Raw genomic sequence first — 24,556 nt, 5'->3', positions numbered from 1 at the left:
TGGTGAAGTGGAGCAGAGTGAACGCCATCTCTGTGCCGAGTTCCAAGTGCGAGTGTGGTGACGTTTATCATATGCGTCGAGAGCAGCGAAGAGCTGTAGTTCACAAAGCGGCCTCACATAAAACCTAAAATTATCAAACATCTTCACGAAAATGTTTAGTTTTCTTTGCATGAAAAATTATCATTTAAATCCACAAACAACATATGTGTAATCCAGGGCATATAAAGACTGGGACCAGAAAATAATTATTTTCTCTCCATTGACACCCATTCATATTTTTCGATCTCATAGGTCCCATGAGCTCTACCGGAAGGGGCGTGACTTCGCCACTCTATATACTGTAGCGACCCTGGGACAGTTAAATAGTTTGTGTGTTATGTGTTACATTATATTTTGTTGTCCGTTATGCCAGTTGTTCTATGTGCATGTATTGTAATGTTATTCTTGTCAATCAGCGTGGGGGGCGAATCATTAGGTCAGCTGGGGGAGGGCCTTGGAAGAACAGGAGGGTGGGGGCCTGCACGCGAGTGAGACCGTGTTGCCGGGGTAACCGGGGTTTGTTTGGGTCCGGTTTTTCAGCTGTTGGTTACAATGTTGTTACAACGTTACGGGTTCCAGTGACCTGGTTTTTGGTCCATTAAAACTACCTTCAATTAAAGGCACCCAGTGCAACTTTCGAGGCTTAAAAATAAACATTCAATTTCTAGTCTTTTTTACACGTAGTAAGTTTCAATAACTCCATACCATTACATACCGACATTTAAGCAGCAAAGATGAGACGTCGTTGTGTGGTGAGAACTGATACAAAATCGATAACAACAACAATGAGGAAATACACCCCTTTGTCTGGCCATGGATCCACTCACACGTAAACAAAAACATTTATTACAGTATTTTTAAAATGTAGAAAACGAGGTCAATCAATCGGTGACGAAGGCCCTCAGGATCTTGATGTCGTCGGCGGGCCGGTCCTGGGTGTTGGTCTCCACCATTCCGATGCGGTTCACCACGCCCATTCCTTGGCGCACTCGGCCAAAGATTGTGTGTTTTCCATCCAACCACTGAGTCTCTCCGAGTGTGAGGAAGAATTGGCTGCCGTTTGTGTTGGGGCCTGCATTCGCCATCGCCAGAATACCCGCCCCTTTAAGGTCGTGCATGATATATAGTTTAGTCAGTCTCAAACATAAACACAGAACTCATGCATTATGTGAAAACGGAACGTGCATATTGTTTTAAAACAGCAACATGCAACAGGTGGTGATGCAGAGAAACCTCGATCAATTCCCATCCACGAGAGCCACTTCCTTCAATGTATGAATATATTAAACATAACAGAATACGACGAGCGTCAGAACCAATGAGAAGTGATTACCTGAGAACTTGAGTTCCGAGTGGATCTCATCTTCAAACTGTTTCCCAAAGATAGAGGCACCCCCCCGACCTAAAGAGAGAAACAAGGTTTTGTTAACAGAGCTAGCCTCTGGAGAAAGACTCCAAGTGTTATATCACAGCAATACAGGCATGTTGAATGGATCTAGTTTCCTAATGGCCCCACAAAAAAATAAAAGCTTCATGTCTTTGACCCACTTCCAAATGATACCTTGAAAAGTTCAGAAAAACAAGCATGTGAAAAGGAATCCTATCGAATTAGTCAGTAAAATCCATTTTAACCTCATGATTATTATCCTACAATCAACCAACCAATAAGCCTTCAATTATTTACTTCACCCAGATCTGGGTGAAGTATTACTGTAGAAATAAGGGTACGGTTGTACAAACCACTGATTATACAATATTGTGACAATTCAAAATGAACAACCACTGCCCACACCGTACCAACAAAAAAAAAAAAGAATAAAGAATATAAACATCGGTTTTACAAAAATACAAATACACCTGGAAAGACTGAAAGCTTTTATTACATTTTAATTTATAAGTACTTATAAATGAAGTACAAAAGAGTACAATTCTTAGACTCGGTCCCTCAACAGCCACATAGCAGCAACAATACAAGATAAAGTAATTAAAGATAATTATTAGTGCCGTCAGTTAAACGCGTTATTAACGGCGTTAACGCAAACCAATTTTAACGGCGTTAATATCAGACCTGCAAACTCCTCAGAAGAAAAAAGGTGACAGTGTCACGGGGGGATTTTCTTTTTATTGTAATATACAAATGACACTAGTCTGAGCGTGACTTAACAAAACTCAGCATACTTTCTCAAAAATCAATGTCAAAACATCCTTGAGGCTTATAAAAAATATTTTATTTACAACTGTCATAATTTTTTTATTATTATTATTTGTACTTATTATTGAAGAGACAAAAAACAATTATTATTCTGTGAAGTTGATGAATTGTCACTTTTAGGTTTTCTACCCAGTTACCAAAAAAAGAAACACTTGGAATAGTATGCGCTGTGGCAAGCACATGGTTTGCATGTGTTACTTCGAAGGCAAAAAAAATCTAAAATACAAGAAAACACAAAAACCTACATTCAACCAGTGGGGTATGGCCCCTGACTCTCTGAGGAGGTAGGTACCTCCAGGTACCCCCTCCATGCCAGGGCGCCCTGAATTTATGTTTATTAACAGCTCCTCCACCGGGGTCAAGACAATTTGAGGGCCAGATCCAGTCTACCGACTGTCTGCCTTTTCACGATTGGCTTAAAAAAATTGCTTACTCAAATTTATACCAATACGATGGTGGGAAAAGCTTACCAGTTTGTATGTGTTTTATACTTCATTTTTATACTTGATCCGCTGAAGCCATCGGAGTACATATTTTTTTTAGAAGAAAGGGGTTATGTGGTAGGATCTTTAAGAATGCTTAACTGGGATATTTATATATTCATGGCTCAAATATTAACGATCATGCTTTTGACGTGTAACTAACGCATTTACGCGGTCAGCGATCCGCTGCCAGGCTTTGGTTCTCCGGGTTGCAGAGGCTTTAGCGTTCCCTTTTCTTGTGATAATGTCCTTCTCCTCGTCATAGCTCCCCAGGAGAACCTGAAGTTCCATTTCATTGAAATAAGCGGCCCGTTTCGCCATTTCGATCAGGGTTTCCATGATCCATACGTCTTTTTAGGTTTGGCGGTGACGCGCACAACCCTGTGTTAACCAACCCCCAGTTGGTTGAACTAATGCATAACCGCTGCTGTGGAACCGAAAACTCTGGGTTAGTCGGCACTGGGTAAATCAACCTAGAGTTCAGCGTTAACTCAGTGTTTGTTAAACCTCCGTTCGTGGAACACCCCTCTAGACGAGTGTTTCGCAAGCTCTCTTGCGTTGTTTGGCCGCATGCATGTGCATGCGCGGTAGCCAGGCGACCGCCTCATCCAATGGCGAGCTCAGTTGGCGCTGTGTGCTTCAAGATTCCGATTGGCCCAGAGAAATGTCAATTATAAGAAAGATTCTGAAGCAAGTGCTGAGATTCCGATTGGCCCAGAGAAATGTCAATTATAAGAATGATCCAATAATTGTTCGCAATTTTTTTTGTATCGTCCTGTTTTAATCAGCATATGCCAATGTTGTTATCAATAAAAAAACATTTGCACAAGGCAAGCCGATGCACTTCTCCATGTTGATAAGAGCATTAAAATGAAAAAATTAATGGGACAAAGAAATCAAGGGATATTTAGCATAGAAAAAAGAATTGCGATTAATCGTGATTAATCTTGAGTTAACTATAACATTAATGCGATTAAATATTTTAATCGCTTGACAGCACTAATAATTATGTATATATATATATATATATATATATATATATATATCTGCGAGCAGCTATACCAAATATAACGTTTTTCACATAAATAGGACGGACCTTAGCTACGACTTGGCAACGGGAGGTATTTTAGTCAGCTGAGCTATGAACCAGAGAGCTAACGTTATGGATTGTACATATTTATAATTTGAAATTCGTCCCAGCCTTTATACCACAGATACTCTAGGGCATAGCTGTCAATCTCAAGGCCCGCGGGCCTAATCCGGCCCGCGGTGTAATTTATACACCGGCGAAGTCACGCCGGTGGTAGACATTAGATAATATCTAATGTCTACCAGAACTGGCCCGCCGGTTTATCGCATTTCAGCGTTAAAACTGCAAGTCCCACAATGCACTGCCGCTGCGCTGGTATACGTCAATCGAGGCCCGCAAGCGTGAGCCCATCCCCCACTACCTGTAGCCCTCTAGTCTAGAATGTTTACTGCAGCAGCATCATACTGTTTATCACCTAGTAGCCTAGGTTTTTTAGCAAACTTGTTAGCTACCTGATGCTTCCCCCAAAAAAAAAAAAAAAATACATGTTCACCGATATGAAGGGCAAACCCATCTGTCTTGTGTGCGGGGCAGATGTGGCTGTCACGAAAGAGTACAATTTAAGACGGCACTATGCAACGAGACATCAAGACAAGTACAAGGATATGAACATTCAGCAGAAGCTACAGAAGGTAGTGGAGTTGAAACGAAGTTTGGTGTCACAGCCGACTGTTTGTTAAAGCCAAAATACAAAGTGATGCTGCTGTAAAGGCTAGTTTCATTGTGGCTGACGAGATTGCTAAATCCGCCAGGCCCTTTACCGAGGGAGAATTTCTAAAAAACTGCTTGTTAAAAGTTTGCGATGTCGTGTGCCCAGATAAAAGACAAGCATTTTTAAACGTCAGTCTGAGCAGAAACACCGTTGCTGATCGTGTATGTGAGCTCTTCACCAATTTACAACAACAGCTGACGGAAAAGGGAAAACATTTCATCGCATACTCCCTCGCTGTGGATGAGAGCACCGACACATCAGATACGGCCCAGCTGGCAATCTTCATCCGTGGAGTTGACTCGAGCCTGCGCGTTACAGAGGAACTTTTAGGACTGAAATCAATGCATGGCACAACTACCGGGAAGGATCTCTTTGATGAGGTGTGCAAATGTGTGAATGAAATGGGTCTGCCTTGGGATAAACTTGTGGGACTAACAACGGATGGGGCGCCTGCGATGTGCGGTCTAAAGAATGGATTGGTGGGCAGGATTCGGGAGAAGATGCTGGAGGTGAACGGCGCAGGTGAGCTGACAGCGTATCACTGCATCATACACCAGGAATCGTTGTGTGGCAAAGCTTTGAAAATGGATCACGTAATGAGAACTGTAACACAAGCAGTTAATTTCATTAGAGCCAAAGGTTTAAATCACCGTCAATTCAAGTCCTTTCTGGTGGAGATTGGTTCGGAATATGGTGATGTGGTCTATCACACAGAGGTGCGGTGGCTAAGCCGGGGGAGGGTGCTGAACAGATGTTTCGAGTTGCGTGAGGAAATATGTCAGTTCATGGAAAGCAAAGGGAAAGACACAACAGAGCTCCGGGACAAAGGGTTTTGGTGTGAATGGGCGTTTCTGTGTGACATTACGAGCCATCAATGCGCTCAACCTGCAGCTTCAAGGACGGGATCATGTGATCCAGTGTTTCCGCTAGAAGAAATTGGTGCCGGTCATATGACCGGGAAGGTTTCATTTTACCGGTCAAATTGGAAAAAAATCGGTCGGATATAATGTCCGTGTTTATTGCACTTAAAAAAATTGATAGGCAGGCTATATAAAGAATAAAATCATCAAGGCATGTCGATTTATAGCCTGGTGTTTTTAATTAAAAGGTTGGCAGGTGACAGAACAATTAAACATTGCATTTTAAAGTGCAGACGAACAAAAATTATTTAGGTCTATAATGCAAGGCAAGGCATAAATAATAATAGCCTAAAACAATACAAAGTAGGCTACCTACAGTAAAACAAACTGGCGCGTAACATTATAAAATGCAGACTGTAATGAAAATAATTACGCTACAGTGTAACAAGAGACCGGAGTATTTTAAAGTGGATAAGAAACAGTGAATTGCCGGCCGCGACTTGAACTAGGCAGCAAAAAATAAATAAAAAATATATTTTACTTCTTTCGATATTTGGCAGCTGTGAAGCGTGCCGCTGCTGAATTAAAGTCAAATGTATCTAGTGTGTCTCTGCTGCTTGCAATGCGCATAAGCCTTGTGACTCTTCCTTCCCCAAGGCGGCTTCGCTGAGCAGTCTTTATGCGGTTCTGCAGGGAGAAGCCTCTCTCCGCTGGCACACTGGAGACGGGGATAACACAGGCTACCTTTGCCAGTTTGACCCACTCTGGGAAGATTTCCGCGTAATCTCTTATGAGCATCTCGCAGGCCGATGAAAAATGCAAGCCCCCGTAACTGCGGAGGGCTGTCATCATTGGGATGGCATCTCGCTTCGCGCTTGCGGCATCGATGAATGTGGTGGCTGTGGCCGAATCGTCCTCGCTTGCAATTTCTTGGCCAAAATGACCCAGCATGGTTTGGATGGCTGGTTCTGCATACTCCCGAAGTGCTGAGGGAACGGAGGGACAATCAGACTGTGCTTTTTATTTTTAGCCAATAAACAACTAATTATTCCTTGGTTATTCCTCTGTGTCTCCAACGTTCATGTAACACTGTACACATCAGTTTTGTTAGGCCTACATTAGCCTACTGTCTCGCTTTTCATTATTGTCTGTCAGCAGCCTATTATGGCAACACGGACGATTTTTACCACAATTTTGACGGTTACAGCATGGCCTAAAGAACCCATTAAACTCACAACATTTGCGTATCAGACTAGAATTTAGCGGAGGCCTATAGCTCTCGAGTGCCCTTATAATTTGCATTATGGCTCTTATTAGGCTATTGTTAGGCCTGTATTATTAGTAGTAGGCCTATTGGTCCTATTATTATTATTGACCAGAATATGCGAGCATTGGTCATTTAAAAATAATATTCTATTTAACTTAGGCTATATGTTTTACATCATACGTAATCAAATAGGCTAGCCTATAGGCCTACTTACCAGCTGTCTGTGGGTATCGGGAGGGATTAAGAAGGACGTCGAAGCAGTTAAGCAGATCCAGGGAATCGTCAGGGAAACGGGCGTGTAAAGCATCGATCAGGTGTTGAATGTATCTTGTTCGGGCATTTTTGAAGGCTTGAACGGACCGGTCGCCTGCATGGGTCACTTGAATGCCTTTGTACATGCCTTCTTGGAAATCCGTTTGGTACCTCTGTTCTTCTGGACCGGGTGCATCTCGTAGATGTGTGAGGGCCGAGACGGATGCTTGAACCATTGGTCGGATTGTGGCCAGATTTACATCCTCTTTCTGGAAAACCAAATTCAGTTTGGTCATCACGGGGAGAACATCAGCCAGTGTGTGCATCAAGGCGATGAAGCTGTATGGCTGGATTTGTCCCAGGAGGCCTTGGGCTTGGGCATTTCCTCCCACAGCTTCTTCATTTAGCTCCATCACCAAAGCAGGCCAGTTCTTTTTAATACTCTCCACTGCCCTATGCAATGACAGCCAGCGGACCGCGCATGGCTGCTTCAGACTCGTCATGTCCTCTTCGCTCAGAGTTGCTGTTAATTGACGGAGGCGATTGGTCCTGCTAGCTGAGTGTTTGTAGAATGAGTACACAGTGGAAATTGTGCGCTTGTAGGCTCCTACTCGGTCCACAGCTTTAGCGGCATCTATCGCGGCCAGCGCAGTACGATGGGCAACACAGTGCACCTGGATGGAAAACGCACTATTTTTTCAGGAGAGCGCCAACTCCAGCATGCCTCCCCATCATTACGCTGGCTCCATCCGAGCCCAGTCCGATTACGCGGGACAGCTCCACATTCCTGCCGCGGAGAATCTCCGCTACTTTATCAAAAATACACTGTGCCGTCCCGGAGTGTACGTCGTAGTTTCCCACAAAGCACGTCTCCACTCTTCCACTCACTTGCAATTTTACATACAGTATCAACTTTTTGTCAACCGTTATGTTGACGGTCTCGTCAATTATGATCCCGATGTAATCACTGGCTCGTATTTTCTCATCCAATCCCTTCAACACCACATCCTCGAGAGCCATTTCCATGTCACAGATGGATTCGCTGTGCCGGTAAAGCCCCTCAGATGTGGTGAAATCCGGGGCCTGAACTGCTCTCAGAAGTTCTGTCATCCCCACATACTGATGACCCGGGATGTCGTGTTTGGCCATGTGAAACACAACTTTCATCTGCGAGCACAACTTTTTTTTGGAGGAGTCGGTGGCTTTCTCACATTGGCCTTTCATGGCCATTTGTAGCTGTTTTAGGTTGGCAGCCGAAATGTGATCATTGCACTGACTGTGCTCTGTTAAACTTGAGAATCGCATATTTGCGGACCCCCGAGTGAAGCCATTCTTCCTCCCTGATTTTTCGCACTGAGCGCAAAACAGCCTCTCCTCATCCTCTACAATATCGCACCTCACCCAGGGGAACTTCTCTTTCCAGTCCGGCCTGAACGCCCGCGTTTTCCCTCCTCTTTTCTGCTGGAGCCACGGGCACAGCAGCCGCCTCTTCTGACACAGGTGGAGGTGTGTGTGTGACGTCAGACCCGCCGCTGCTGCTACTTGATTTGAAGAAGTGGGTGATCATATTTTGATTCGCCATGTTTAATAGATACCGGTAGCCTACTCCGCAACAAAGCTTGCCAACGGCTTTCGCTAGATTGCCGCCGTTTAGTTCATAAACCTACGGTATTCTATAGCGATCAATTTGAGCGTGTGCACGAAATGTAACAACTTAGGCCTATTTATTTTATCACACAGGCTACGCTACAATCAAAACCCTCATTGTTTTACATGAATTGGCTAAACAAATGACCACTGTAGCATATTTAAACACAATTCAAATTAACACATTCAAAAGTATTTCGGCTCAATTTAAAAGGTTGAATCTCCTCGTGACTGAATGCGCTTTTTTCTGATGTTACGGCTCTCAGCTGTGCCAGAGCGTTCACAGTTGCTATGGAAACCACCTAGCGTCGCAGCGCGTTGCAGCCAGTGTGAACGGCCCAGTTTTAGAACGTCGCAGCCCGTCTCGTCGCAAGGAGTTGCAAGCCGTTGCAAGGTGAATCTTTGGTCTGAACTGGGCTTTATTTCCAATCGGTCATTCTGACCGGAGACATTTGGAATTTTCGGTCCTCCTCATTTTTTTCTGGTCAAAGACCGGTAATTACCGGTCAACGGGAACTCAGATGTGATCACTGACATGCACGCTGCGGTGAAGGTGTTTCAAACCAAGCTGCGCCTGTGGGAGATACAAATACTGCGAGAAAACCTGGGCCATTTCCCGTGCTGCCAAACTATGAAAGAGCAGGTCTCTGTGTTCCCAAGTGCACAATTTGCTGAAAAGCTCGGCCTACTTAGTGCCGACTTCACACGCCGATTTGCCGACTTTGAAGCCCAAAAGAGTAGGTTTGAACTGCTCAGTTCACGTGGAAAGCGCACTAATCAACCTCCAAATGGAGCTGATCGAACTCCAATGTAGCAACACACTCAGGTCGAAGTATGACTGTTGGTGCTGCACAGTTTCCACGTTTCATCCCTGACACAATGCCCCAGCTGCGTGCTCAAGTTGCTCAAATGCTCTCTATGTTTGGTAGCACATACCTATGTGAACAAATTTTCTCTGTAATGAAGTTGAACAAAACATCACACAGGAGTTGTCTCACTGATGAACACCTTCACTCAATCCTGAGGATTTCCTCAGCTCAGAGCCTGACCCCAAACATTGAGGAATTTGCGTCGAAGAGGAGATGTCAAGTATCTGGTTCAGGCACCAGGGCAAATCACAGTGTAGTAAACTGAGCTTTAATGTAGCATAGGTTTCATTTTTGCACTATTGTATATGTTTGGATTTTAACTGGAGGCATGTGAAATTAGTCTTCTTTATTGTATTTTGAAATTTGATTTGAGTTAGATTCCTTGTTTCAGATTACACATCTATTTATATGTGTAAAACTAAGGCTGAGTTCATGTTTAGGCCTACAAATAAATAAATCTTAATGATTGGATTTTCAATGAGAGCGGCATGAGAATTAGTGTCTTCTTTATTTTATTTTGAAAATCGATCTGAGACTCCTTGTTTCAGATAACATGTGTAAAACTAAGGCTGAGTTCATGTTTAGGCCAACAAATAAATAAATCTTATTGTTTGGATTTTCAATTTGAGAGGCATGAGTAGTGTCTTTATTTTATTTTGAAATTTGATCTGAGTTAGACTCCTTGTTTCAGATTATATATGTGTAAAACTAAGGCTGAGTTCATGTTTAGGCCTACACATGAATAGATCTTATTGCAATAGCTAATAAGCCTAAGCTTTAGGACACTTTCAGATTCAATATGGGTAAAACTTAAGTTCATAATAAATATTGAACATGTCCGGCCCTCGACCCATTTTTTTATTTCGGCCCACTGGGTATTTGAGTTTGACACGCCTGCTCTAGGGTCTATTCATAATTTGCAGTCACGCAACTACCGTGGCTGCCTGAGGGGGAACGGACGCCGACAAAATGGCGATGAACAGCAGCCAGCCAGGGGAATTGGAGCCTTGCAGATATCCAATACTACAATCAATCAACTATTAAGACCATAAATGTTCAAATTAGATAACAATAAAAGATAAACATACTCGTAACTTAAGATCCATACACAGCACCCACTGATGTGTTAATTGCTTTGAAGTTGGCAACGTCTCGACCAGACGTGGAGTTGAGATATTTACATTTATCTTATTGCGAATCCCTCACCTTATACCGCACAAAAAGTGAAAGCCTACAAAAGTACGGATGGCTAACTTTTTTTCAAGAGTGGGTTGATTAACAACGTTGTCGTATGGGAGGTGAAAAACAGGAATATCTTCATAATCAATGCAAAGTTCAGTGAGCTACCATCTAGCTACCCGCAAAACGATCAACAAATAGCTTTTTTCTGAATCAAATAACTTTTAAGTAGCTCTTTTATTGACCAAGTAATGCGGTAGCGTCCACACAAGTTACATTTTCTCAAGCATTTCTGAAGTTCCTGTGCAGCGGAGCTTTTTGCTGCACTCTGAAATAAAACTGCTTAGGATCGTTTAGTGACGCCTCCGCTAGTGTTGCCAGATTGGGCCAGATTTCCCGCCCAACCTGGTAACACGGGCTATCCCCAAATATTAAGGATCATGCTTTTGACGTGTAACTAACGCATTTACGCGGTCAACGATCCGCTGCCAGGCTTTGGTTCTCCGGGTTGCAGAGGCTTTAGCATTCCCTTTTCTTGTGATAATGTCCTTCTCCTCGTCATAGCTCTCCAGGAGAACCTGAAGTTCCATTTCATTAGAATATTTCGATCAGGGTTTCCATGATCCATACATCACGTCTTCTTAGGTTTGGCGTGGACGCGCACAACCCTGTGTTAACCAACCCCAAGTTGATTGAACTAATGCATAACCGCTGCTGTGGAACCGAAAACTCTGGGTTAGTCGGCACAGGGTAAATCAACCTAGCGTTCAGCGTTAACTCAGTGTTTGTTAAACCTCCGTTCGTGGAACACCCCTCTGGACAAGTGTTTCGCAAGCTCTCTTGCGTTGTTTGGCCGGATGCGCGGTAGCCAGGCGACCGTCTCATCCAATGGCGAGCTCAGTTGGCGCTGTGTGCTTCAAGATTCCGATTGGCCCAGAGAAATGTCAATTATAAGAATGATCCAATAATTTTTTCGCAATTCTGGACCCCCCCCCCCCCCCCCCCCCCCCCCCAAAAAACAAAACTCTCCGGTTCTACACGATTCACGTGAATGACCAAATTGACCAAGAAAACGGCGATTGTCGCCGAAAAGCGACAAGTTTGCAGCTTTGCATTGTACTTCAGTTTTATCAACAGCCTGTTAGCTTAGCTTCAGACGCTGTGGATGTTAGTTTCTGCTGGTGAAGTCCTACCCACTGGCACTGCTCTGATAGGTCTGTAGCGTCAGTGGGTCCCACCCCCTATAGGGGGGTGGGACTAGTGCTTGTAGTCTTACGAGAATCCTCCCCTCTTACACTTCCTATTTACTTCTACGCAAAAATCGTCATATTGCGTCATCTTAAACAGGAAGTGTTGGAGATCGATACGGATCAGCGATACGTGCTCAGCCCAATCCTCTACACCCTGTTCACTCATGACTGTCGCCTCCCACATAGACAACACCATCCTGAAGTTTGCGGACGACACCGCAGTGATAGGACGCATCACGGGCGGGGACGAAGCCGCCTACAGGAGGGAGGTGGCCAGTCTGGTGTCATGGTGTGAGGACAATAACCTCACCCTCAACAAGGACAAGACCAAAGAGATGATAGTGGACTTGAGGAAGAAAAGGAGTCCTCATCGGCCACTGTTCATCGGGGAGCTTGAAGTAGAGAGGGTGAGCAGCTTCAAGTACCTCGGCGTCCACATCAGCGACGACCTCACTTGGACACTCAACACCACACAGCTGGTTAAGAAATCCCAACAGCGGCTGTACTTCCTGAGGAGGCTGAGGAAGTTTGGCATGTCGCCTGAGATCCTCAGAAACTTCTATAGCTGCATTGTTGAGAGCATCTTGACCGGCTGTATCACCGTCTGGTACAGCAGCACTTCCGCTTTGGACCGCAGACGACTGCAGAGAGTGGTAAAGACTGCAGAGAGGATCATCAGAACCCCACTGCCCTCTCTGCAGAGCATCTACCACTGCAGAGTCCACAGGAGAGCTGCCACCATACTCAAGGACCCCACCCACCCCCAGCATGGACTGTTTACACTTCTACCCTCAGGACGGAGGTATAGAAGTATGAAGTCCAAAACTTCAAGACTAAAGAACTCTTTCTTCCCCACTGCCCTCAGACTCCTTAACAACAGATAGGAGTCTGTTGTTAAGGAGTATTCTACCTCAGGACTGCCGCAGCTGTTTACATTTTGCTCACGCACTTTGGCTTTCTTGGATTTGCACCATTCCGTTTTATTTATTTATTTATTTATTTATTTTTAGTTATTTATTTATTTATTTATTTATTTATTCATTTATTTTAACTTAAATATATTATTTGTTCCATCTATCTTGTAAAACAAATCTTGGCATTCAGTCTGTGGAAACAAAGGAAGAATTTCATTGCACAACTGAGAACGTCTCATTTATGCATATGACAATCAACACTTTGAATTGAATTGAATCACTCCAGTCTCTCCAGAAAATAAGGTAATGATGCACAACCATTCAAAAATATGAGTGGGTTTCTAACGATACAAAGCTTAATGGAAATGGGTGAAGTTTCCCTTTAAAGGAAGCAGGATTATTACCTAATTGTTCACTTTATTTTGTTTTTACACATTTGAAGATTTTATTTAAAGTCACATTTGTCTTGTTATCTTTATTGTTGTTGTTGGTCCGAAAATGATCCGACCCGTGACTCAAAAACCGTGACACGATCCGAACCATGAGTTTTGTGATCCGGTTGGACCCCTACTTTATACCACAGATACTATAGGGTCTATAGCAGCCGTTCTCAATCTGTGGTATGTGTACCACTGGTGGTACGCGAGCGCCCTCTAGTGGTACGCAGAGTAGGGCTGGGCGATATGGGCGAAAATGAATATCTTGATATTTTTTTACTATATCTCGATACACGATATATATCTCGATATATTTTGAATCTCCTCTAGAGCACATCATAAATGCTAGATTCAACCATGTCTGGCATAATGTTACGCCAGTAATAATTCTAGTATTCCTGAAATATAAGTCTGCATGTAGATTACATGAAACATATTGTTTAAACTCATTAGTGCTTTGTATTGGAACAATTTAGAACTTGCACATAAGAAAAGGAGAATCACAGCAAGTTAGAATTACCAACACAGCATTTATTCAAACCGTTAATTATTTATTAACTGTTTGCATAATAATTATTATATATACACTGCCAGACGACGGATCCAATGCTATTCTTTTTCAAAACCAAATCCTCAGTTTCCATACTTTTTTCTCTCTCTCGCTGTTCTCACTCACCGGTCGGAGGTACACACACCTACAGCAGCGCGCCGTCCAGACTACGTCACACACGCGCGTCCATGAGAATCTCGCGGACTCGCAACCGGCGGGGGGAGTGAGTGTGTTTGTGCCATTGCATGTCTTTACCTTTTGTGGAAGAGGGAGAGACGTCGGAGGCGCACAGAGCTTTTGGCCGTGATATTATACAATTAAATTATATTAAATACTATTATATATAGAGCTCCGGGAGTCGCAAACGGCAACAATCACTTTCTCCTCCATGCTGCAGTTCAACCCGGACTGCACTGCACTGAGTTTGACGGTTGAACGCTGATTGGCTGTCATCACGAGAAATTAAAATACATTTCAACGCGAGCGAATTTGTCGCGCCACAAATCCACGTGAACGCGCTCGCCTGTGCACGGCGATAGTGTGGCGCGACAAATCAAAACTTGTTGCCGCTTTTCTCTCGCGAAGAATTCGCCCGATACGCGTCTACATTCACTTTATATGGGATTTTGTCGCCCCGTCGCGTTTGGTGTGAACGCACAATGAGTATGCCGGCGGCGGCAAAAATAAACAGATTACGTGCCAATTTGTATTCGATGTTCGCGACAGGGGCATTTTATACATCTCGCGATACATCGCATATATTCGATATATCGCCCAGCCCTGACGCAGAGTATGAAAGATTTTTTGAAGGCAAGGCAACTTTATTTATAAAGCACTTTTCATACACAAGGCAGACTCAAAGTGCTTCATCTATAAACATTGTCATACAATTAAATAAAATAATAGATAAGTAGAAGAAAAACATATGCAAAGAAATGGGTAAAATAGAAAGTTAAAAAGGCATTTTAGTATTAAAATAGAAAATAAAGGCAAAGTTAAAAAAAGGTTTTTAGAAAGTGCAATGTATTTAAGATTTAGCAGAAAGCTATAGCAAACATAAAAAGTCTTCAGTCTTGTTTTAAAGGTGCTCAGAGTTGGGGCAAGTCTTAAATCCTCTGGGAGTTTATTCCAGCTATTTGTTGCATAGTAACTAAATCCTGCTTTCCCATGTTTTGTGTTTACTCTGGGGATAATTAACAGATTGGTCTCAGAGCTTCTTAGTGGTCTAGAAGGCTAATGTAGTGGAAGCATATCAGTTAAATAATTTGGGCCTAAACCATGTAGGGATTTATAGGTTAGCAACATGATTTTAAAATCAATTCTGACCTACAGGAAGCCAATGTAACAATTTCAGAATTGGTGTAATATGATCAAATTTTTTGGTCTTTGTTAGAACTCTAGCAGCAGCATTCTGAACAAGCTGAAGCTTCCTCAGAGTTTGTTTTGGGAGACCTGTAAGGAGACCATTGCAGTAATCAAGCTTACTATTGATAAAGGCATGTACAAGTTTTTGTAAGTCTTCGGTGGACATGAGCCCTCCAAGTCTTGCTACATTTTTAAGGTGATAATATGCCGATTTTGTAACTGATTTGATGTGACTGTCGAAATGTAAATCTGAATCCATGATAACCCCTAGATTTCTAGCTTTGATTGAGGTTTTCAGGGACAGAGAGTGAAGGTGTTGGGTTACTTTCCGCCTTTCCGTTTTAGAACCAAATACAATTATCTCTGTTTTGTCCTCATTTAGTTGAACGAAATTTCGGCACATCCATTCTTTCACTTGCTCAATGCACTGGCACAGCAGATCTATGGGCCGATAGACATTTGGTGATAGCGATACATAGATTTGCGTGTCATCAGCATAGCAATGATGGTCCATATTGTTATTTTGCATGATTTGCCCTAGTGGGAGCATGTAGATGTTGAATAAAGAGGGTCCTAAGATCGAACCTTGTGGGACTCCACATGTCACGTTGGTTGATTCTGATACAAAGTCGCCAATGGAAACAAAGTAGTTCCTATTTTGTAGGTAGGACCTGAACCAATTTAAGACGGTGCCTGAAAGCCCCACCCAGTTTTCTAACCTGCCCAGAAGTAATGTATGGTCTACAGTAGGGCTGGGCGATATGGGCCAAAATGAATATCTCGATATTTTTTTTACTATATCTCGATACACGATATATATCTCGATATATTTTGAATCTCCTCTAGAGCACATCATAAATGCTCGATTCAAACATGTCTGGCATACGTCAGTAATAATTCTAGTATTCCTGAAATATAAGTCTGCATGTAGATTACATGAAACAACATATTGTTTAAACTCATTAGTGCTTCCTATTGGAACAATTTAGAACTTGCACATATGACAAGGAAAATCACAGCAAGTTAGATTTACCAACACAGCATTTATTCAAACCGTTAATTATTTATTAACTGTTTGCATAATAATTATTATATATATACACTGCCAGACGACGGATCCAATGCTATTCTTTTTCAAAACCAAATCCTCAGTTTCCATCCTTTTTTCTCTCTCTCGCTGTTCTCACTCACCCGTCGGAGGTACACACACCTACAGCAGCGCGCCGTCCAGACTACGTCACACACGCGCGTCCATGAGAATCTCGCGGACTCGCAACGGGCGGGGGGAGTGAGTGTGTTTGTGCCATTGCATGTCTTTACCTTTTGTGGAAGAGGGAGAGACGTCGGAGGACCCAACGCAGTCTATTCATAATATTGCAATGACCACGGAAGAGGCAGTAAATGAAGTATTGATTAGACAGAGATTTATTAGATGGGCCTAACTAATAAACCGTTGGATCACACAAGACCGGAAACCATAGCAGCGCCGTTAAACAAACCCCGAGAAGCCCAATCCCTATGAGCTCCCCACACTACGGTCATCCGGAGGCGCACAGAGCTTTTGGCCGTGATATTATACAATTATATTGTATCATATACTATTATATATAGAGCTCCGGGAGTCGCAAACGGCAACAATCACTTTCTCCTCCATGCTCGAGCGAATCCAATGGACTTCACTGCACTGAGTTTGACGGTTGAACGCTGATTGGCTGTTTACGTTACACATGTCACTCAGTGGCCACGCTGTTGAACGCTGATTGGCTGTCATCACGAGAAATTAAAATACATTTCAACTCGAGTGAATTTGTCGCGCCACAAATCCTCGTGAACGCGCTCGCCTGTGCACGGCGAAAGTGTGGGGAGACAAATCAAAACTTGTTGCCGGTTTTCTCTCACGAAGAATTCGCCCGATTCGCGTCTACGTTCACTTTATATGGGATTTTGTCGCACCGTTGCGTTTGTTGTGAACACACAACAAGTATGCCGGCGGCGGCAAAAATAAACAGATTACGTGCCAATTTGTATTCGATGTTTGCGACAGGGGCATTTTATACATCCCCTGGAGAACATCTCGCCATCCATCGCATATATTCGATATATCGCCCAGCCCTAGTCTACAGTGTCGAATGCAGCACTGAGGTCAAGTAGCATTAGTATTGAGGTTTTGCCAGAGTCTGTGTTAAGACGGATGTCGTTTACAACTTTAATAAGGGCGGTCTCAGTGCTGTGCAGGGGTCGAAATCCTGATTGGAAGGTGTCATAGCAACCAGTTGATGCCAGGAAGTGATTAAGTTGCTGGAGGACAACTTTCTCAATGATTTTACTTATGAAGGGTAGATTTGATATTGGTCTGTAGTTGTTAATAATAGAGGCATCTAGGCTCCGCTTTTTTAAAAGGGGTTTAATAACTGCAGTTTTCAAAGCTTTTGGGAAATTGCCTGACTGGAGAGAGTTGTTAACTATCTGCAATATGTCTACTGCTAGGCAGTCGAAAACATTCTTAAAGAGGTTGGTAGTAGGGATGGGCGTGAGGAATCGATTACTCGAGTACTACTCGTTACAAATGAACTCGGTTTGATGGACACAAACTCGAGTTAAAGTTTTCTGAAGCAAATGTATACATTTTCTGTTTGGCGCCACTGGCGCGCACCTTGCCGTGTGAACCACGAATAATTTTAATTCAACAAGTTAAGAGATGGTGGTTAGAACAAAACAAAGCAATGTCTGGAAAAAAAATCTGAAATAGGAGATCATAAGGTTTAATGTAAATTATGTCATGCCAAATTGAGCTATCAAAGTACTACAAGTACTATGCGGCAACATATGCTCCTAAAACACAGCGGTGAGTTCGGGAAAGCAGACCCGCAGCAACCAAGTGTGTCGGCTATTTTCACCGTCGCAAAACGCAGCTGTAATCCCGGCCGTGGAGAGAAAATCACAACGCTGATTACATCAATGATCATGAGATGCTGCCTCTGAGTTTTGTGGATCAGAAGGGGTTCCGTGATCTCATGGCCTTTATAGAGCCTGAATACACGGTGCCATCGCGGCGCACCATCACTGCTCGAGTGGAGAAAATGTACGCGGAGAAAAGGGAGCAGTTAAAGGCCGACCTGGTGACAGCCAGACGCGTGGACTTCCCTCACAACTGAGTCCTGTGTTACAGTTACCTGTCACTGTGTGGGAGATGACCGGGACCTGAAGACAGCGGTGCTGGAGACTCCTAGCTCGGATGAGAGACACACAGCAGAGAACATCGCTGCTCATCTCCGAGCTAAATACTAGCGATGCCAACGAGCTAGAAGCGTATTTCAATGAGCCATGCATCCGTCCACATCAAAACCCCATGGACTGGTGGAAGTCAAACGGGGATCGGTACAAAAAACTGAGCGTTCTGGCAAAGCAGCAGCTGCTTATCCCCGCCACCTCCGTGCCAGCGGAGCGAGTGCTCTCCGCCGCGGGACTGATAGTTAACAGAATGCGCTCTCGTCTGTCTCCAGAGCACGTCGATATGCTGTTTTTTCTCACAAAGAATTGATTTCGGTTTTCGCATAATGTTTCATTCTTTTTTTTAAACCGTTACAGGCCTTTGTTCGACGATAAATTGTTCGACGAAAATGTATTTGTTTTTGGTAAGGATGTGTTTTGAACGTTAATAATAAGTAATGAAATAATTAATAATAGGTTATTAATAAATAATGAATAGACTGATGACTGACTGATTGAGAATAAGCATTAGGCTACATGTTTGGTTGGTAATATTGCCGTTAGGGTTAGGGTTAGCGTTAGGGTTAACCAAAAAAATAAAATAGATAAACGAGTACTCGATTGATCCTCGAGGAATTCCTTCGATCACTCGAGTTTGGAATTTATTACTCGTGCCCATCCCTAGTTGGTAGGTATAGTATCAAGGCAACAGGTGGATGTCTTTAGTTGTGACAGTTTCCACAAGATTTTGAGAGTCTATAACATTAAAGCATGCCATCCGTGCCACGTTATTTTTGCCAGAACAGGGTGGTAGTCCAATATTTTTGTTTGAAGTGGAGATATTGATGGCGCGTCTGATACCTTCAATTTTATCAATATAAAAAGCTGCAAACTCATTGCATTTCTGCGTGCAATGGAGATCAGGTGGAATTTCTGTTTGGGGGTTGGTCAGTCTGTCAACAGTTGCAAATAGGGTTTTTGCATTATTAGTTTTGGTTTTAATGATATTGGAGAAAAATGTTTCTCTAGCATTTTTTAAGTCTAAATTGTAGGCACGGAGGCTCTCTTTATAGATATCATGGTGAATATGAAGTTTTGTTTTACGCCAGATGCGTTCAACCTTCCTGCATTCTTTTTTCTGTGCTGTTACAGAAGCAGCTTTTCTCCAGGGTGCCTTTTGCTTTCCAGAAATCGTTTTAACCTTATAAGGTGCAATGACATCTATCTATCTAGTTTTCTACAAGATCATCAGCAGAACAAAAAAAAGTACATTAGAATCTTCATTGATATACCGTTTTTTGACTGTTTGATTTTGTCTGTATGTCGGGAATAAAAGATATGTTAAAGAAAACACAAAAGTGGTCAGACAAGGAAGGATTAGTCACAGAGAGATCAGAAACATTGAGGCCCTTTGTGATAACCAGGTCTAGAGTGTGCCCCTTACAATGAGTAGCCTCTTTCACATGTTGAGACAGTTCAAATGTTTCCAAAATGGTAAAAAGTTTTTTTGCACACTTGTCATTCAAATCATCAGTATGAAAATTGAAGTCACCAGTTATAACTAGACTGTCGAATTCTGTGGAGATGCTAGACAATAATTCTGTGAAGTCATCGAAAAAATTTGCAGAATATGTGGGTGACCTGTAAATAATTAATAGGAGAACTCTGGGGGAGCATTTCAATACAGCACTAAGGTATTCGAACGATGGAAAATCACCAAATAACATCTGTTTCCCCTGAAATACATTTTTAAATATAGCAGCAACCCCTCCACCTCTTTTTCCAGATCTACATGCATCAAAAAAGTTATAGTTGGGAGGAGCTGTCTCTATCAGAACGGTTGCACTGTTAATTTGTTCCAGCCATGTTTCAGTTAAAAAAATAAAATCCAGTTTAGAAGTGGTAATAAAATCATTAACTAAAAATGATTTGTTATTAAGAGACCTCACATTAAGTAGAGCCATCCTGATGGTGTTGTTGATAGGCTTTAAGGTTGTTTTTGGTTTGGAGGCAATAGATATGAGATTTGTGAGGTTAGCAGTGTGTCTAAGTCTCCCTTTGTTTACTCTCTTAGTGGTTACAGCATGAATGTGAAAGTTGCCCTGCTTTGACGTAGGGAACCTTGGGTTCAGCAGATTATGTGAAACTTTCTTTATACTGTGTCTACGGCTGAACCCTTTTTTGTCTCAGTAATACTCAGGACAACTATCAGTACAGGGGGGGGGGGGGCTGGGGCGCCATCCTCTTGGGTGTTATCAGCCTGTGGCCAAAGCAATTTTTTGAAGTTGAAGCAACCGTTAAAAAAAAAGATTGCATGTACCCATCATATGCAATGATCTTAAACCTGCATTGACTAACTGCTGTGACGATGAGTAGGGGAAGCAACAATTTTGCAAAATCGTCCTGTGACGAGACGTTGAAGTCTGCCTTCAGAGGCCAGACATTTCTGGAGTTTTAGATGCAGCGACGCAGCGAATATCCTGCGCTTTCAGACAAGGCTGTGCGCTTTCTCATTCCATTTGCGACCAGGCTTCTCTTGGTCGCAAATAAGAGCGATGACTACTGTCATCGCTCTTATTTTATCCCCAAAAACGCAGCTGATCGGACGCATCACACGATTCGGAGGCATGCATCACATTTAAGGATTTTAAAAACTGATTCTTATTCTTTTTTTTCAAAAATGCATGCGGCAGAGAAGGGAGACTAGCGTTGCTCACGGGTTGGAATGAAAGGGAGAAAAGGGGACAGAGTTGCCTGCGGAAGCGATGTCTGAGATGCAGAGACTGCTTCACGCTACCAGTGTCTGTTTCGTACGGTGTGGAATTAGAGCTCGTGGAGGCACTATTCCGCAAGTACGCCTGCGTGCTTGCGCAATAGCATGCTGCCCGAGAATGCAGTATCGCTGTCAAATCTGTCCCTGGGAAAAGTAACGTTGCTTGCGCCGAATTGAAAAAGGAAACCGCTATAATGAAATAGCGGTAATATTTCCACATTAATTGATAAAATAACAGGGGATGGGAAGGGGGGATGGCTGTTTCAGAAGGGGGATGATTTTGATCATTTTAATTCCAAAGGGGGATGCCATCCCCCCTCAACTTGTGTGCTGGAAGCAGGTTGGATACTGAACCAAGTCTGAGGCTAAAGCTAACCTCAATCGACCCAGACATCACACCCCTCTCACTAAGCATGATAGGCCTAATTTTCAATGTGTGCCTGAGTACATTCTCCTTCAAACCTAAACATAGTTTATATTCTGACCTTATGGCACTTACTGCAGTATTTTTTAATACTGAATACGTTGTTTTTCTATGATACACTTGTTCTTACTCATGATAGTTTGATTAGTGTTTTCGCAGTACACATGATTTCTCTCTTTGCTGTGCATGATTGTTTATAACAGGATTGTTTGACTCCAGTATTTAAATATTCATGTTCAATTCTTTGAATGTTTTGATGCAGTACAATTTACCTCACATGATTGGTTGACTGCAGTTGTTAAAATTAATATTCAGTGCTGTGAATGCTTTAATGCAGTATACTTGTTAATAACCTCACTAGATTGACTGGTATGTTATATGCCAGATGATATCCCCATTTGCTGGGTAGCCCTATTGAAGCAGTTGTTCAATTGTTATTATTATCCTGTTGCAAGTGTTTAAATACAATACATGAGTTATAGACAGTTGGTTGCTTCAGTCAAGTAAAGTTATGTGAATAATAAATCGTATTATTAATATTAATGCCTTCTGTGTAAACTCTATGTAGGTATAGGCCTACGCACTTTATTTTAATTCCGGTGGTACTTGGAGAGCCAAATCATTTCTAAGGTGGTACTCATGGTAAAAAGTTTGAGAACCATTGGTCTATAGCATATAAACGCGTTTTCTGATTACAGTTTAATGTAACAGTAAGCTGACAACATCGCTAATTAACACCGCAACTGCAAATTAACCACACGGATATAACCAAGGCAACCAGTCAGACAAATGTTCTTTTTGCGATCATTCTTTAAACATCGATTCCTCCAGCCAGAGGTCCGAAGATTTGCATTTCCCCATTATTGTCTTTCAAATGACATTGAAATAACAGAAGCGAACTCGCAAAATGGTTTGGCCGCAAGCCAGCCGGGTATATCCAGTTTGTTTCAGCGCACGCACCACCTAACATCATTGATATCGCTCAGGTCCAGGTCTCAGCGGATTTGAGTTCAAGGAGGAACTTTTTTTTAATTCCATGGAAATGCATGTTAAACTCCAATAATTGTTCTTACACAACTTGTTTATTCCGAGCTATCGACAGCATAACAATCCAGCATCACCACAAACGGCTGGCAATGACGAATGCCCCATGCAAATGCAATGTAAGCCATTTGGGCTGTTAGCGTTGCTCCGGGCAAGTTCTAATACTGGATGATCAACAAAAAAAAGAAGATCTGTTTTCATGCCGGAAAAGACCCTGGGCTCCATTTTCGCCAGAATTACACTTTAAGTGTAGTGTAAAGTAAATCATTTGATCCGCTTAATTTACCTGTAGGTATTGGTTAGTGCATGGTAAGCTCACCTGTCCCGGTGGGGTCTGCCCCCTGTAGGTATTAATTAGTGCATGGTAAGCTCACCTGTCCCAGTGGGGTCTCCCCCCTGTAGGTATTAGTTAGTGCATGGTAAGCTCACCTGTCCCGGTGGGATCTCCCCCCTGCACCATGAAGTCCTTGATGATCCGGTGGAAACGGGTGTTGCTGTAGTACCCCCTCTTGGCCAGCTCGGCGAAGTTCTTGCAGGTTTTCGGAGCATGCTTCCAATACAGCTCCAGCACTATGGCGCCCATTCTGAAAGACAAGAAAAGAAAAAAAAAAAACCTTACCTCACCGGAGAGCCAACATAATAACGCACGGCAAACTGGGGAACCAAAAACGGCATCCTTTCTTAAACTGTATCCCGGGCTTGCTATTTCAAATAAAGCAAGACTCGCAGGAAGGAACCAATGGGGTACAGATCCCATTTAATCACAAACCTTAAGACGAGCATCACAGTGGCTGAGTGATTGGTAGAGCTATCCTCCCACCAAACCAAGGAGGGTTTAATTCTTATTTAGAAGTAAGTTATTAATAAATATGAACACTGCGTCGCTATGACTATAATGCTAATAAGGTAAGCATCCATCGGACCAACAGGACGTACGTGGTCTCTATGGTGACGGTGGGGGGCCGCCATGTGTCTGATGGGATCCCGGACATCTCAGCCTCCAGCTTGTCCGAAGGGACTTCTGATTAAACTTTTTTCGGAAAGAGGGCTTCTGACGAACACGTTTATTCCAGAAGCTATCCCAGCCGGCCAGCAGTAGCTTGATGTTTTGCTTCTTCTGTTAGTTCAACAACGGAAACTAGTCCTCATGACTGCCATCTGGTGGACAAACAATGTAAAACCATGACATGACTGCCATCTAGTGGACAAACAATGTTAAACCATTACATGACTGTAGACAAATAATATATAACCAGTACGATTGGCTGCCATCAAGTGGATAAACAATGTAAAGCCATCACAAGACGGATATCTAGTGGACAAAACATATAAAACCATAACATGCGTTACAGGGTTGATTCCAGGGTCACACCTTTCGGGTGCTTGCTTGCAGTGCTTTGCAAAAGTGTTCAATCCTCCTGCTAAAATCTCCACCAGATGATAGACACCATCTACACAAAAATACTAAATAAAAAAAGGAAAAACAAAATCTGCTATTTGATCCCTTCGACTTTGCCAAGGACAATGTTCCTTTCAAAGGCAAGCTATTGGTTGGGTCGTCTATTGAAGTGTTTCTCGACTGGTGGGTTAAGACAAAAAAGTGGGTTGTGGATTTGCTCGGAAAATGTTGCGGAGTGTGTGGTGCAAAAACAAACTATGCTACTACTTTTTATCGCTAGAGTAATGTGCTTTGAATGCAGTTAAGAAAATATTTGTTTATTTAGGTTTATAAAAGCTCATGATGACGTGTGTGTGTTTGTGTGTACGAGCCCATTTTGAGAAATAAATGTGCTTGGTTTGAATTGTATAAAATTGGGTTGTGACATCCAGACCCTGGGAAAATGTGGGTCCCAAGGCCAGTGGTCTATTGCAATGTGTTCAGAAAGAACGATCATAGATACGCCTGTTTTAGAGAGGACCCTCCGCTCCTGAAACCTGAGTCAAGGAATCAAATGTAACGACCTGAACAGAAGTAAAAGA

The 24,556-nt window shown here is 42.8% G+C and overlaps 2 protein-coding genes across 2 annotated transcripts; both read right to left on the bottom strand.

Annotated features, from left to right (window-relative positions):
• Positions 1-869: 869 nt before the first annotated feature.
• Positions 870-23,720, bottom strand: ppil1 (peptidylprolyl isomerase (cyclophilin)-like 1). Its single transcript, XM_060063184.1, has 4 exons — positions 23,513-23,720; positions 23,006-23,160; positions 1,373-1,441; positions 870-1,141 (listed from the first exon to the last, which is right to left on the bottom strand). The coding sequence occupies exons 1-4, from the start codon at positions 23,566-23,568 to the stop codon at positions 921-923; spliced, it is 501 nt and encodes a 166-aa protein (XP_059919167.1). The 5' UTR covers positions 23,569-23,720; the 3' UTR covers positions 870-920.
• On the bottom strand, positions 5,612-9,019 carry LOC132466093 (uncharacterized). The gene is made up of 2 exons (XM_060063137.1): positions 6,877-9,019; positions 5,612-6,381 (listed from the first exon to the last, which is right to left on the bottom strand). Exons 1-2 carry the CDS (start codon positions 7,415-7,417, stop codon positions 5,933-5,935), a joined length of 990 nt encoding a protein of 329 aa, XP_059919120.1. The 5' UTR covers positions 7,418-9,019; the 3' UTR covers positions 5,612-5,932.
• Positions 23,721-24,556: the final 836 nt, after the last annotated feature.

The sequence above is a fragment of the Gadus macrocephalus genome, chromosome 1, assembly GCF_031168955.1.
Source record: "Gadus macrocephalus chromosome 1, ASM3116895v1".
Taxonomy (NCBI): domain Eukaryota; kingdom Metazoa; phylum Chordata; class Actinopteri; order Gadiformes; family Gadidae; genus Gadus; species Gadus macrocephalus.
This window is presented reverse-complemented; position numbering and strand designations above follow the sequence as displayed.

What these genes read in the sequence shown, in the direction of transcription:
- ppil1 (XM_060063184.1), bottom strand. Translation starts at nt 23,568, where the DNA reads ATGTCCGGGATCCCATCAGACACATGGCGGCCCCCCACCGTCACCATA. An exon ending in ACCGTCACCATAGAGACCAC is followed by an intron (nt 23,161 to 23,512) that starts GTACGTCCTGTT and finishes CTTGTCTTTCAG; the next exon opens with AATGGGCGCCATAGTGCTGG. An exon ending in CTCGGAACTCAAGTTCTCAG is followed by an intron (nt 1,142 to 1,372) that starts GTAATCACTTCT and finishes ACGACCTTAAAG; the next exon opens with GGGCGGGTATTCTGGCGATG.
- LOC132466093 (XM_060063137.1), bottom strand. Translation starts at nt 7,417, where the DNA reads ATGACGAGTCTGAAGCAGCCATGCGCGGTCCGCTGGCTGTCATTGCAT. An exon ending in CCGATACCCACAGACAGCTG is followed by an intron (nt 6,382 to 6,876) that starts GTAAGTAGGCCT and finishes CCGTTCCCTCAG; the next exon opens with CACTTCGGGAGTATGCAGAA.